The sequence below is a fragment of the Alligator mississippiensis genome, chromosome 1 (genome assembly GCF_030867095.1).
Source record: "Alligator mississippiensis isolate rAllMis1 chromosome 1, rAllMis1, whole genome shotgun sequence".
Taxonomy (NCBI): Eukaryota; Metazoa; Chordata; order Crocodylia; family Alligatoridae; genus Alligator; species Alligator mississippiensis.
In genome coordinates this window covers 251,901,952-251,916,028 of record NC_081824.1, presented here as the reverse complement: position 1 = coordinate 251,916,028, position 14,077 = coordinate 251,901,952, and the positions used below count along the sequence as shown (strand labels likewise).

Sequence of the window (14,077 nt, the reverse complement as noted above, 5' to 3'; positions counted from 1 at the left end):
GTCATGGGATGTCCACTACTTTGAGTGGAAGATTTCACAAGAAGGCAGCAAGATAACAGTGCTGCCAAATCTGAACTTCATTCTGGATATGGCTTCCAGTCTGAACCTTGAAATCCAGCCAACACCACACCCAACACGAACCTCCTTCTCCAGCAAGAGCTCTTTTTACAAGGTAGTAGGGATCCCCTGGGCACAAGCAGGAATCTACATCTATCCAGAACACTCATTGCAGGGAACAATCCTGAGATGCTAACTACCCACAGCTCCCACTGAAGTCATAGTCATAGAACCCAGTCCAGAGCTCTTCACCCAGGCAAGGCTCCCACGAACATCAACAGAAATTCTTTCCCCAGCATAACATTCCAGGAGGACCAACAAAATCCTTCACTGAAAAAAGATGCTGGATATCCTTCCCAGTTTTTTCTGCCTCTGCACAAGACAGAACTGCCTTCATAATCTTTATAGGATGGAGAGGGAAGGAGTACTGTGAAAGAGAGCGAAGTCATCGCAATGGAGTTCTCTCTTACTTCCTCACCCCACCATAAATATCTGAATATCCTTCTCACAATAGATGGCAATGTATATTCCCTGAGCCATGCCTCACAATAAATAAATTCTTGTTGATTTACATCAGTTCACTTCATGGCCTGATCAGTTATCACATCCTCCTGAGAGACAGCAAATTCCCACAATTCAAAAGCAGTCTTTTTCTTCTAACACTCACGCAGTTTTAAAACACATGAATAATAGCCACACCATCAACTGATCTAGTGCACACAGGTCTGCCTTACACACACAGATGTAATGGTGTTCTCCTTACCCGATCCGTGTGCACACAGTAAATACACTTGTGTGTGGGCAGGCTTAATTTGGACCTTAACCTTTGCCTCCAGTGGGATGTTGAGCATTGAGGTTACAACAATTAACAATGAAAGCCAGGAGAAGTAGGGGGCAGCTGTGCCAGGAGTCACCCAGTACTATGCACCCTACCACAGGGGACATCCCAATACACAAGGTTGCACAGAAAACCATGCATTAGCTGTGAACTGTGCCTTTCTGTGCCACAAACTTGATGTTTCAGTGTCTTGCCTTTAATTTTAAAAAACCATAAGCCGTGTAAGCATATGCTAAGTGATCATTGCAACTCACTGATATGAGAGCAAATGTCTGCATCATAATCCTAAGGCTCACCTCTTTAGTTCCTCCTTCCAGTTGCTCAGTACAGAAAGAGGACAAAGAATAAGAAATGGCCCTTTGTTTATAAAGTTTCCAGACAAATACACAAGCAGAGAAATGGTCTGGAACACAAAGAAAAGAATTGTTGTCAATAATAAGCAGTTCCAAAACAAACCCCACAATCTAAATACAAACCTTCCCTCCAACACCATCTTTGCTGCTGGTTCCTGACAGGCTCACTATGGCAAAACCCTGACCATAAGCACTGCAAACTATGGAAAAGAATTAATCAAATGCACTGCAGCTGCAGTCCAATTCTATCACTAATCTGGGAGCACTCTGTCCCCTACTCAGAAATGTTTTTCCCTTGTAACGTTGAAAGAATGCAATGTACTATATGCTAATTTTAAGTGAGTAATTTGCATAGCACTTAAAATTCAGGGAATACTGTCAGTTGAAGAAACACACCAAGCTCGCTTTGCCAAATTCTTAACAGAAGTGGAATGCTTATTTTGACAAGGAAAAAAAAGGCTATGAAACAGCTATACAAATCTAACCATCTCTGCTCTGAGAACTGAACTTTGTAAAATGATCTACCCAGAGAGTCACGAAAGCAACATCTTATGATACTAATAGCTAGTTGTGTTGTCAGCTAAGCAGGAGCTTCAAAGCAGTCTTCCCCCTAAGAATATAATTTTGCCTTTTATTTTAAAAAACAAAAGTGTTTTAACTGAGCAAGAGCAGAAGGAATCAAGATTTAGGCCTTTTTCTTCTCAAGGACATCAATATTTGGTCCTAATCTAAATAAACTTTAAGGAATTCCTCTCCTACCTCTTGCAGGAACATTGGGAAGACAAAATATAGGCAAAATTGATTGTCCATGGAGAAATAAAAAGAGGCACCTGACAAGTCTTTCCAAGACCCATCTCATCGCCCAGGATGCAGCCATGTTGATCTTCATAACATCGTACTAGCCAGTTCACCCCATCCACTTGGTAGGAACGTAGCTGAATACCTAAAACACAAAAGTGATTTGGTAAAGCTACACAAAACTGTCACACAACCTACTTGGCACTGCATCCTGTAATCCTGCAGATGTAGAAACACAGGGCAGATTAGGCCTACCTACCAAGTCAGCTTTCATGCCAAAAAAATATTTTACAGGTGCTTCGCAATCTGCATTGTTTGTCAATAAGCTTCCAGGCTGAACAAAAAGTGCCAATTTTAACTTTGAAAGCCCTTAATGATTTGGAACTTGCCTCCCTGGCAAGCTGGACTGCTGTGGGTGAGGTGAGTAAAGGTACCAGTTCCATAACCTCCTAGAAATCAAACAAAAGGAAATTGCTTGGGTGTCATCTTCCTTGATAAACCCCTTCCTTGGAGGGCCATGTGCCCTCATGCTGTCAGAACATAGCTTTATCCCTCCTCAGCATGCTGCAAAGTTCAGAATTTCTCTCTCACAGAAGGGGATGGAGTAAAAGCCTTCTGTTAAAAACTGGAGGTGATTTTATTACAAACTGTCCATCTACTTTGAGGATAAAGGATGTTATTGTGGTTAAGGCACAGGACTGGGTGGTAGGACGTGGCCATTATTCCAAATTCTGCGAAATGCTCCCTATGAAATATAGAGCAAAAATCATGCAGGGTTATATCATCACCGTAGCGCAAAGCAGAGCAACCCGACTTAGCTAGTGGTCACTAGGCCTGTGTGAGCGGACAGCTATTCGATCGGGCTTCGGATCCAGCCGCTTTGGATGTCAGGGATCCATTCCGGAGCTCCGGACCGGGTTCCCATTTTGATCCGTCCGAAGCTTATGAGCCGCCTCAGAGATCTGGCCATAGGGTATAATGGGGAATCAATGAAATATCTATAACTTTGTTGCTTTTTGTCTGAAACTTGCAGGGGCGGTAGCCCCTGCTGAGGCCACAAAGCCTGCCAAGTTTCAAGAAGATTGGTGCAGGGGTTTGGGGGCAACTGCACCCCAAATTCTTGAAAGCAAAACTCATGTCATGTGTATGTGTTACACCACAGGGGGGTGAAAACTGCAGGGGTGGCAGTTGCACAAGCACCCATATCACGTAGTTTTGCTTGTCAGCAGCCAGAGGAGCAGGGCTGCAGAACCCCCCTGCACCAATCTCCTCCACAGCTGGCTGCAGTAAAGTCAAGCAGCAGAAGCAATTGGCACTCTATGGATATCAAGGATGGGCAAAATGGTGGACCTGGCCGGTAGCTGGACTTCATTTCCCAGCAGCCCCTGCCCACAAGCCTAGGTCTGGTTTCCATGGGGACCTTAGCAGCCACACTGTGATAGCATGGGGCAGGGGTTTTCATGGAGATCCGCCCCAGCAGTGCTGGCAGGGCACGTGGCAAGACATGGAGATGCTTTGCATTCGGGATGGGATCTTGCAGCCATGGCAGCGTAGTCCGGAGCTGGGGCAGAGTCACAATCTGCAGCCTGTATGCTCTGGGCAGGGGTGTGCACGCAGTGGATCACAGCTCTACCCTAGCTCCTTGCAGCAGTCACAGCGTGTGTGTGTGTGTATTTTTTTCTCCTTTCATTAAAATAACCAAAACCCTCTTCCTTCTCCCAGGTTAGGGAAGCCCATCCTTCTCCACATCAAGCTTACAAGGCCGGTCAGCAGATAAGTTGATTTTGGAGACCTGTTTCATTTCAGAGGTCTCCCTTTAAACAGACCCACTTACAGCAGCTCAGCTCCAGAGGACCTCCACAAAAACAACCTCTGCTCCCTGTTCCACGCAGGCTAAGCAACTGCAGGGAGGTTACAGGACATGTCATGCGGCCAATGAAGCTCCACTGAAGGAATGAAGGTTTTACTTTGGAGCTCCACCCACTACCTGACAGAAGAACCTGGCCCACAAGGTGCATTATGGTTATGTAAGAGAGCAGGGCTGGAAGGGACCTCAAGAGGTCACCTAGTCCAGCCCCTGCTCAAGGCAGGACTGTCAAAGGGGGAGGATTCCACGCAGCACCCTGAGGCAAGGAGGTTGATACTGTCCAACCCTAAAGCCACCGGGCCTGGCCGGCAAGTCCCTGACGGATCCAGCCAAGTTAAGCCCGCAAACAGGCAACCCCTCCTTCGGGGCGGCCCCGCCGGCCGCACTGACCTGCCAGGCCCCAGTGGTACAAGTCCTCCTCCTTCAAGGGCGCGCCGCCTGCCCGCCCTTGGGGCTTACTGCAAAAAGCCTGGAAGAAGCGAGACATCCCGCCGGCCGCCTCCCGCTGCCTCGGCCCGGCAGCCCCCTACCCACCCCCGGGGCAACAGCACCACCCAGCAGCTCAGGCGCCGGAAGCCGCATTGCAACATTGTATCGAGTTGGCTTCGCAGCGAGGCGCGGATTGGCTGATGGCTTGGAACGCTCCCCCCATAGGCCAGTCGCGCGTCAACTGCCATTGGCTGGCTGGGGGCTGGCGGTGGCTGATTGGGCAGTCGCTGTGACAGTACGAGCTGGCGTTCCAATCCGGGGTGCAAGTCAATGCCAGCCGCTCGCTTCGCGCGCCTCCAGCGGGTACCAAGCTTGCGCTCCTGGCCTCCGCGGAGCGGGGCCCACACGGGGGAAGCCGGCAGCAGCAAACGACCCCAAGGGGCAAGTGTCACCAGAGAAGAAGCACCACAGTCCCTACACCCGCACCCCCCTATACCGCCCCCTCCACACACACTCCCTACACCCATACCCCACTATACCCTACACCCACCCTCTATGCCCCCTATACCCGCACCCCTTTGCACCTTCTATACCCACACCCCTCCCCCTACCTATTCTCCCACACCCTCCTACACCCCCTCGCCCCCGTGTAAGGTTGGGGCACGTGAGGCCCAGCGGGGCAGACCCCCGTAGCCAGGAAGCCGCGCGGCCGGCAATCACCCGGGCAGGGGCGGGGGGCGCCTGGCCGTGGCCTGGCGAGAGCAGCCAGTGCTGCATCTGCAGCGGCCCGGGATGTGCCCTGCCCTGCCCGCCTCCCCCGGGCCGCAGCAGTCCCACGTGCTTCCCCGCCACAAATCCCGGCCCCGCCGCTGCCGCGCCGTCGCAGCCCGGGTCTCTCACCGCCCCTGCGCCCTTGCCCTGCCCGCTGGGACCATGGCGCTCGCGCTGCTGCTGCCGGCGGCGCTGCTGCTCCTGCTCCTCCTCTACCTGGGCTTCGTGCGCTGCTTCACCGCCGCCCCCAGCGCCGTCTTCCAGTGCCGGGAGCGGGTCGGGGCCGCTGGGTTCCAGCCCCCGCGGGACGCAGTAAGTAGAGGAGCCCTAGAGGGTGGGCTGGGGGAGGGGCACCTGTGGGGTCTCCCCGGCTTGGTGCCTTTCCAGCTGCAAGCCCTTGTGACTTTTCTCCTCTCCTCTCCTCCCTGCAGTGGGGCCCCCGGCTCTCTGGCCAGCCCCTGCGGCTGCTTGTCCACCTGGCTAACACGGTGAGTACCACTCTGCCCTGTCTGTGCTGCCCGCCTGGTGCCCCCCAGGCAGGGCCCATGCTGTCCTGAGCTTGCTGGGGTAGGTGTGTGGGGGGGGTCCAGCCTACTCCTGTGTGCAGGGCTTAGCCCTGGCCCTGGGCAAAGCTGGTCAGAGCAAGAAAAAACAAACCCTGTGTAAAGGGCAAGGGCCAGGATGGCAGGCACTGCTTAACCCATCCACATCAAAATGCCCCTGACGCTAAGTGGGTAAGACAGCTTCTGCATCTTTGCTCAGGCTGCTCAAGCAGAGCGTTTGATGTGGGTTAAAAGGACACCTGTACCCCGTGAAGGGAAAGGGTAGAACACCACTCCAGAGGCTTGTCGGTCGGGGATTGTTGCTTGTAAGAAATCAGGGGGTCTTGACAGTCCCCCCCCCGGCACAGTAACATCTCTCTGAGACCAAGGGCTAGCGGTAGGAGGAGGGACGCTGTCCAGGTGCAGCTTCTTGTTAGCAAGCTGTCTCCAAGTTCCCAATAATGTGATTACCCCTATGACCACTACCAATCTGCTATGTTTACCACGGTTGTGCCTACGTGGCCCCTATGTGGCTGGCTTGTCCCAGCCTAGCTGCAGACCTGACCTCATAAGCTGGTCCTTTGCAGTGGCCTAGCCAGGGTAGGTAATGCACTCCAGTAGGGAGTGAAACATACAATTTCTTGTAGTCAAGGTTCACTGTAATCATTATTGCTTTTTTTTTTTTTTTTTTACTTACTTATTTATGCATTGTAATGTGGAGTATATGCTACAGACCAAACTATGTTTGTGTTGGCTGCAGGCAGTCTGTTAGCACTGTGAATACCATTGAAATCCCCTGATTATGCCTCAAGGATTCGCCAGGATTTCTTTCTGCATGTGACTTTATCTAAATAGTTGCATTTTCTTGTGATCTGCTGTTTGTTTATAGAACACCAAGTGCTTCTTGTACAAAGATACTGTGTTTGGGCTTCCAGCACTGCAGGCAAGGTTTTTAATCTCCCTCTACCTCTCTAACTTTTATTGAAATAATATGGTTATAGGGGGGGAGAAAAAAACCTCTCAAGATTATATAAAGTCTTGCATCTCCTATTTTATTTTTTTATATCTGTTGTGTAAAGTCTGTTTTGCAGGTATGCAAATTTGGCTTGAACAAAAGGCTGGAGCCCATGGGGGTGGTAGCCTCCAGGTCTCAGGTGTTGAATTTTGCTGCTTTTTTGTTAACTTCATTTTTTTTCATTTAAAAACGGCTGATTATGATATCTTCATTGTTTTAGGGATACAGGTTTTAGCCGTGTTGATTTTACAGGCAAAAGCAGTCGGAACTCTTGGTAGAGGTAATATCTTTTATTAGACCAAGTAGATGGCTTTACAAAAAAGCAAAATTTAGCCTAGTTGACCTAATGAAAGATATTGCCTCAACAAAGAGTTCTGACTGGTTTTGACTGTAGATCAACATGGCTAAAACCTGTATCCCCGAATGAATGTAATCCATATGTTGGCTTTGTGTGTGCGGCTGCTGAAGGCTCCAAAAACAAGAACAGCCTAACTAATCTGCTGCCTGGGGAACAATCTTCTCACCTGGTCTAGCTTTAATGGTACAGATGTTGGCATGTAAACAAGGCAGCAAACAGCAGCCTTTTGCAAAAGGCAGGCTGAATGGCTCCTTATTAGACAGCATCTGACAAAGCAGGCTGTTGCCTCTGAAAGCAGGACAGATGCAACCAACTCTCTCCTCCTAGCTTGCAGAAGAATGTTAAACAGCTCAGTTAAGCAAGGCTGGCAGGTGAAAGAGTTGGGTTTTTGTTTGTTTTGTTTTTTGGAATAAAGCCAAAGCTACCCCTTTACTTGTTCAGGGGACATGGCAATAAAAAATTCAGTGTCTGATCAGTTCTAGTGGGATGTTGTAACGAAAAGCTGTTGATCCACGCATTCTCTAGGGCCCGGTAAAAAGAAATGCTTGTTTCCCACATGTTCTGACATCTGCAGGGAAAGTCTAGAAGTGAAGCCAAGTATAATGGGCAGAAAAGAATCCTGACAGTTAAGCTGGTTTTGACTGTGTTCCCAACCAAGAAACCTAAGGATCTCTGTCCAAAGATTAAACGCTTGCTTCACCAGTTAAGCTGTTCTGGAACATTGATTTATTCCTGCTCTTCTAGTTGTTTCTCCCTCTGAAGTTGGCACAGCCATGGAATTCTCACACAGTGGAGTGCTGACAAACATGAGTTATTTGAGCCACAGTATGAGGTGATTTTGGTATGGGACTCGATGGAAATGTCCCATGATGTTTATTTCAAAACAAATTTCTTGCAGAATGTCTTGTCTTAGCAAGATAATGATATTTTGCCCATGTTGCCACATGTAAAGAACAGGTAGTTTGGGAACTGTCTTCATTCACAACTTAATTTTGTGCATTGACCCTGAGTTTAACAACTGCAGAAGTTAATCAGCTACAGGTTTTGTTAGTGGTGCTGTGGGGAAGCCTCATGATGTATAGTACTGTGGCTAAAGCAGGTGATGTGGGAGCTAGGATTCCTCATTTCCTCTAGCTTTGCCACTCTTGTGTCATGTTCCTTTTTTGTACCTCAGTTTCCCGTTTTTTAAAATGCAGGGGAGTGAAAATATTTCCAAACCTCATGGTGATCTCTCTCTATCCATATTCATGTTGGTAAAATGTGTTGAGATCTCAGAAGCTGTTATAAGTGTAAACCTAATAATCTGCTCTAGCTGTTTATTTCTACCTGCTAAATGCAGGTATTAGAGAAGTGTATAGGAAATTGTAGCAAATAATAATGGTTCTTTTTTTTTTTTTTCCCCCTCACCTTCCTCCCCACCCCACAATGTCTTCCTGTGCTTTTAAGCAGTCTTTCATTTTCAATATAGAAAACAACTGATATCTATAACCTTTAGCACTGACACATTAGCAACAGCGTAAAGACAATTTTGAGTGCCTTGGTTCCTAGTCTGGATCAGAGAAAATTCTAACATGTAAGCCACATTGAGATGTGTAGGGGTGTGTATTTGCAGTGGTACAAATAGTAGCGGCACAGATTTGTGCCACTACTTTTTGTCTCTGCACACACCCTGTATAGGCATGTCCAGACAAGGGGGAACACTTGTTTCTCTGGGGACAAGTAACCTTGTCCCCAGGGAATACCCATGCCATACGCGCTCTGGCGCGTGGTAAGTTATCCTAGGTGGGGCAGGGGAGGCTGGGGCCAACAGTTGTGCTAGCCCCAGTAGCCTTTCCTGGAGGCTTCCTGGGGCTGTCACCTTGGCAGAAAGCCTGGGTGGCAGCTGGAGCATAGCTCCAGCCAGCCAGGCTCTGGTTTTGGGTGGCATGCGTTGCTGCCACATGTACCCACCCCGTTTTGGGGGTTTTCTTGCCTGGGAATCTCCCAGTGTCAACCCCCCCCGTTCTCCCTCACACTGCAAAGTAAGAATATGAGGAACACCTGCATGTGCGGCTCCACATGTCTGTGCTTGTCTGGACGTGGCCTATGTGTGCTTTGTTATGGGATATATTGTCCTGCTTTGGGCAAACTGCCGGAATCCAGCCCTTCCTGTCTCCTGGCATGCTGGAGCAGCAGGGTCGCAAATGGGGTAGTAGAGATGCTCTGGCCAGCTGTCAGAGTGCCTCGCTGGAGGATCAAGCCTCTGTTCTGGCACAGTATTTTCCTATCCTCTGCACTTTTTTTTTTTTTTCCTGGTACCTTTTTTTTTTTTTTTTTTTTTTTTTTTTTGCTACCTAGAAATCCTGGTAGCAATTTTTGCCCCCACCCTGCAAATTTGCAGCACTGGTCCCATTTTAATATTCCAAATGTTTGGTTTGTGGAGCCACAAACTGCACGTGCCTGCGTGTCTGGACATGGCCCTACTGAGCTGATTGGATTGAGAAGGAGGCCAGTTTCACTGGTTTAATAGGGTAAAAGTGTCAGTGGCATTGAGGGGAAACTGCTTGCATATGGAATATGCTAACATTTTTTTTTTTCGTCCAGAATTTGCATGTTCTGCTCAAAGCTGCAGATTTTATTTTTTGGGGTGGAATCTATAGATGTCTTATGGATAACTTAACCTTGTTATCTGGGACTGCATGCTTCTGAGTGATGGGGCAATGTGAGGGTGTTAGCACTGAAGTATTTTTAGTGGAGAGCCTAAAGAAACGCATGAGAAATTCTCACGACTTAGTAAACGGGTTCAGATTTGATAGTGCTAAGCACTGACTTGCTTCTTGATGTTGTATAAATGAGATTCTTGTCTCTCTTTTTAAATTTAATGTTGTAGTAGAATCAAAGCTAAAATAAAACAGTGTCTCTACTGTTTTTTGCTGTGGGAGATTATGAAATTGGAGTAGGCGTGAGCTTGGCCAGTATTCCCAGAGTTGGAGAAAGGAGGTATGGTAGTCGTATATTGTTTTGCCTGTTTAATCTCCTCTGTCTTCTTCTCCAGGCTTTCGGGCAGTTCTGTTTAGTACCATTTTTAATGAGGTAAGAATTTTCTATATCTACACTACATGCTTTGCATTGCCTAACAAATCTGGGTTATCTGGAATAACTTCTTTAGAGGGAGAGGCTGTATAATTAGGGACATTTAACGGAGAGACTAGTGTTGAGTTGCCCAGATCCGCTAAGCATGTACTGGCTCTTTGAATTGCTCTGACCATCGTACTGCCAGGGAGGGTTTAACCCTTTTTTTTCATAGTCCATTTGGAGTATGGAAACTTCACCTGGCTGCTTCTGTGCCTTCTGCATGCATTTTTGTGAAAAAGTAAGGCATCTCTTGAAGATGTGGGGTATACAGACCCAGTGTTCTAGGTCAGTGTTAGTGGGGGGAGCCAGGAAGTTGGATGAAGAGTTGGGGGCTAAAAGCCTACTTCTTGCTCAGGAGTTCGGGTTCATTGTCTTTGGTTTGGTCTGTACCTAATCTTCTAACTGACTCCTTGGGGTCTGCAGTCTTGAAGGACCCTGTAACTACATGCACTTTGCTTTAAAGAGATGCAGTTAACAGGCTCACAATCCAGCTCTCTTATACTGCTTGTAATGGGATGAGCAACATCTCTGCAGATCCCAGTACATTTTTAAAAATCATTGTCATAGTACTGAAGTCTTCAGTTGATAAATATTCCCCCATGGGACAAAATTAACACAGTAAAAGGTTGCTACCACTTCCGCTTCCTCTCTGTACTGCCTGTCTATCTCTGTGGGCATGGACAACTGCTAGTATCTTCTCCCTTTTTGTTAGCTTCCTGGCTCTGATCTTTCCAGACCATTCTACTGATTGTTTCTGTTCTTACTTTTAGTTTGGTGGGTACTGTGACACAAATGCTAACCAGAATTAAGTCTTCAGGTGTCACAGTAATACCATGAAGGCTTCTGTTTGGGGGACGTTGGAGTGTTTGGAAGTTACCTAGTCAGAATAAAGAGGAAAAAACCCTAGCCAAATCCTCCTTTAAAAAAAACCCAACAAACCTGAGGTGCACAGATGTTATGAAACAGCATTGCTGCTTGGAGCAAGGACTGATGTTTTGTCACTGGCAGGAGTGGCATCACACATCGTAAGGTTTTGGGATCAGTGAGATGCTTCTTGTAGCATCAGGCAGGCCTCTTTGCTTATCAGCAAAGTAAACATAGCCTGTCTGGGGTGATCTTGGCTATGTAAAGAAGCTGAATAGATGTATAGGAGTGAGTATGCTGTCTAGAAGAGAAAAGGCAGTACACCTAGAATAAGAGCCTTTGGCAGATACTGAAGCATCTCAAGAAAAGCCCTCTCAAACTGGTGATAAGCTTTAGTCTTTGGTCATGAGTAGTTTTTTCTCAAGGCCTTGGTTTTTCATGGCAGGTCTCTTGTTCATGCTTAGTCTCGGGCATGACATGTGGAGCCCCAGGTAGAGAAATACTGCACATCAGGGGCAAACAGCCTCTAACATCCCAATTTTTAGCCACCCATGTGTCTCCTTTCAATTCTTGTCTTGCAGTCTGATTTTTTTTAAATACTTGTTTGTGAAGTTTGGTGGGATAGACCATATTATCTGCTAAAGGAACAAACTCCACATTGCTTTAAGGTGCTTGTCCTTTTTTTTTCCTTTTTCAGAGGAAATCTTGGCTTTTCTGAAGCCAGTGGTAAAACTTTCTGTGGCACCAATGGGGCCCAGACCCCTGTGTCCAAATGTGTTTGCAGGATGCCAGCTAAACACTTGTATGCTAGGAAATGGGAATCTCTGATAAACGTATGCTGGGGTCACTAGGATTCCAGCTTCTAGGAATGGAAAGAGACACAGAATTGCTCTGTTGTATTCTACAGTGTGAGGAGAAGCAGACTATTAAAGGAAAATGCTTTGGGAAAGAGTTGTTTTGTTTTGTTTTCTGAACACAATGTCTTTGAATGATAACTTAGGGTGGAACTTACAGGCTTGAGCAGTGACTGCTTTATTTGTCTCCTTGTAGGCAGAATAACCTGTTTCTCCTGCGCTATCTCCACATTTATGAAGATCCCACGTTTTTCCCAGTGGTGGCTGCAGAGGCTAAAAAGGACAAGCCTGAGACTAAAAGCACTGCTGAGATTCTCGAGCAGTTGATGGAGATGAGGTCAGCATGTGTCATTATGGAGAACAGTAAGGGTGCAAAACACCCTTGTGTACCAATATCATGTCATCTGAACAAAACCAGAATTTCTGAACCGGTGTCCCCAGTCATAGGAGACTTTTTGTTTCTCCTGGAAAAGCTTTCTGAATTCCACTGTTCAGCTGGCTCGTCCTTCCTTTGCAAGCTAGTCCCTTACTCAGTATCTGCCCCTCCTACCTATGTGTTGAGCACCACTGCTCAACCTTTTTCTTCTGGTCGGTCAGATGGGCAGTGCTCAGCCCATCTGCAGGCTGGATCCAGCCAGTAGTCCTGATCCAGCACCCGGGGTGGGTGCAGCAGGGGAACCATCCAGCTTCATGGAGAGGGGCAACAGACAGACCGATCCCATTATGGTCCTGCAGGAAAAGGTGCTGAGGATGGGGGAAAGAGGGCCCTGTGCGAGGGGATGGGGAATAGGGTATGGCCTGGCCCTGATCCCAAAGCTGGGGGGGAAGAAATGTGGCCTGTTCCCATGAGGGAGGGGGCATGGCCAGCTCTGACCAGCTACCTAAGGGTTGGGGGTTGGGAATTTGGCAGGTGGAGGGTGGTCATATTAATGGTCATCACTCCCACACTGCCAAATAATCTGGAGCTCCATGGGCCAGATGTGATGGCTTTGTGGGCCATATTTGCCTTGGGCTGGAGGTTTAGTACCCTGGTATAAAGCAATGGAGGTCACATTCTTTACTTCCTCAAGCAGCAGAGATGGAAGAAAGCAAGGGGGAGGCGGTTTTTGATTTAAAGTAGGCTTGAATGAAGTGCTGTTGGCATGAGGCACTTTCATGTTTCCAGCCAGTTTTAACTACTTTGGAAACAGGCTAGTACCTTCCCACAACTGGGTCTCATGGGGTTTTGTGGGTTTTTTTGTTTATTTTGTATTTAAAGGAAGTGAAACACCTCTGTGTTGGATTCCATTTTGGTTTATAGCAGTATCTTATTCAAATGCACTGTCTAACATTATTTAAAGACCAGATGTAACAATCCACCTCCGATCTTTTGCTTAGAACAGACACTGGATAAGACAGATTGATCTCCAATGACTTGTAGATGTGTCCAATATATTCTAATGCTTGCTACCCAGGTATCACATTTCTTTCGATTTAAGACTTGCTACTTAAATGTAACAGGCACTTTTACAAATGCTGTGGGAGTGAGGGGGGTGCGGCACTTTAATTAGTGTGGCTAGCTGCTCCGAGAGCTGCTGTAATTAAAGCGCTGCAGCGTCTTGTGTATCAGCATCCCCATGCTTAAAAATGTCTTGCTTCAATGAGGTTTAGTTCAAGAGCCCCTGCCACCACTTTTTAAGTGTGGGGACTCTGTTACACAAGATGTGGGAGGCTGCTGGAGTGCAGTAATTGCCACGCTTCAGCAGACTCAATTACAGCATGTCAGAACACACTCGAGTAATTACAGCGATCAACAAATTTTCCTGGCTATGGGCTGGAATGATCTGCCTTGGGTTAGAGGCAGATGCTAGGACCCACCCATAGCCAGCTTTTCTGTTGATGACAGCATAGAAAGAGCAGCTGAACACCTGTCCCCCACCTCCAAATGCCACTGAAGCCCCATCTCTGTGGGTTGGATGCAATGGCTCCAGGGGCATTGGCTGTAGATGGCTACAGCCTGTCTGTGATCAGGATTTCTTTTGCAAGTTGAGGCATGGAATTAGGGTACAGTTACAAATTCCCTTCAACATTATTATTATTAATTTTTTTTACACCAAATTAAGATAATTACACTTCCTGGGGATCCTCCATTTCCTCTTAACAGGTAGGGCAGTGATTTTCCATCTGGGGTGCTGCTGCAACCTAGGATACTGTGAGAGATCTTTTTAGGAGTTGTGT

At 47.4% G+C, this 14,077-nt stretch overlaps 2 protein-coding genes across 5 annotated transcripts in view; one reads left to right on the top strand and one right to left on the bottom strand.

Moving 5' to 3' along the window:
- Positions 1–5,320, bottom strand: part of CHD1L (chromodomain helicase DNA binding protein 1 like) — a 30,717-nt gene extending 25,397 nt beyond the window's left edge. Inside the window, exons 1-3 of one of the 3 annotated variants that reach the window (XM_019476217.2) lie at positions 5,243–5,320; positions 2,079–2,191; positions 1,192–1,298 (exon numbers count right to left, since the gene is read on the bottom strand). In XM_019476217.2, the coding sequence (XP_019331762.1) occupies positions 1,192–1,298; positions 2,079–2,102 (131 nt within the window). In that variant the 5' untranslated portion in view covers positions 2,103–2,191; positions 5,243–5,320. Of the gene's footprint in view, positions 1–1,191; positions 1,299–2,078; positions 2,192–4,303; positions 4,475–5,242 lie in introns of those variants that run through there. The other 2 variants (XM_019476216.2, XM_006261476.3) reach the window with 2 other exon arrangements.
- Positions 4,712–14,077, top strand: part of LOC102572765 (uncharacterized) — a 28,319-nt gene continuing 18,953 nt past the window's right edge. The window contains exons 1-4 of one of the 2 annotated variants that reach the window (XM_019476218.2): positions 4,712–5,425; positions 5,545–5,601; positions 10,063–10,100; positions 12,057–12,197. In XM_019476218.2, the coding sequence (XP_019331763.2) occupies positions 5,135–5,425; positions 5,545–5,601; positions 10,063–10,100; positions 12,057–12,197 (527 nt within the window). In that variant the 5' untranslated portion in view covers positions 4,712–5,134. The remainder of the gene's footprint in view (positions 5,426–5,544; positions 5,602–10,062; positions 10,101–12,056; positions 12,198–14,077) is intronic. The other variant, XM_014603885.3, reaches the window with a different exon arrangement.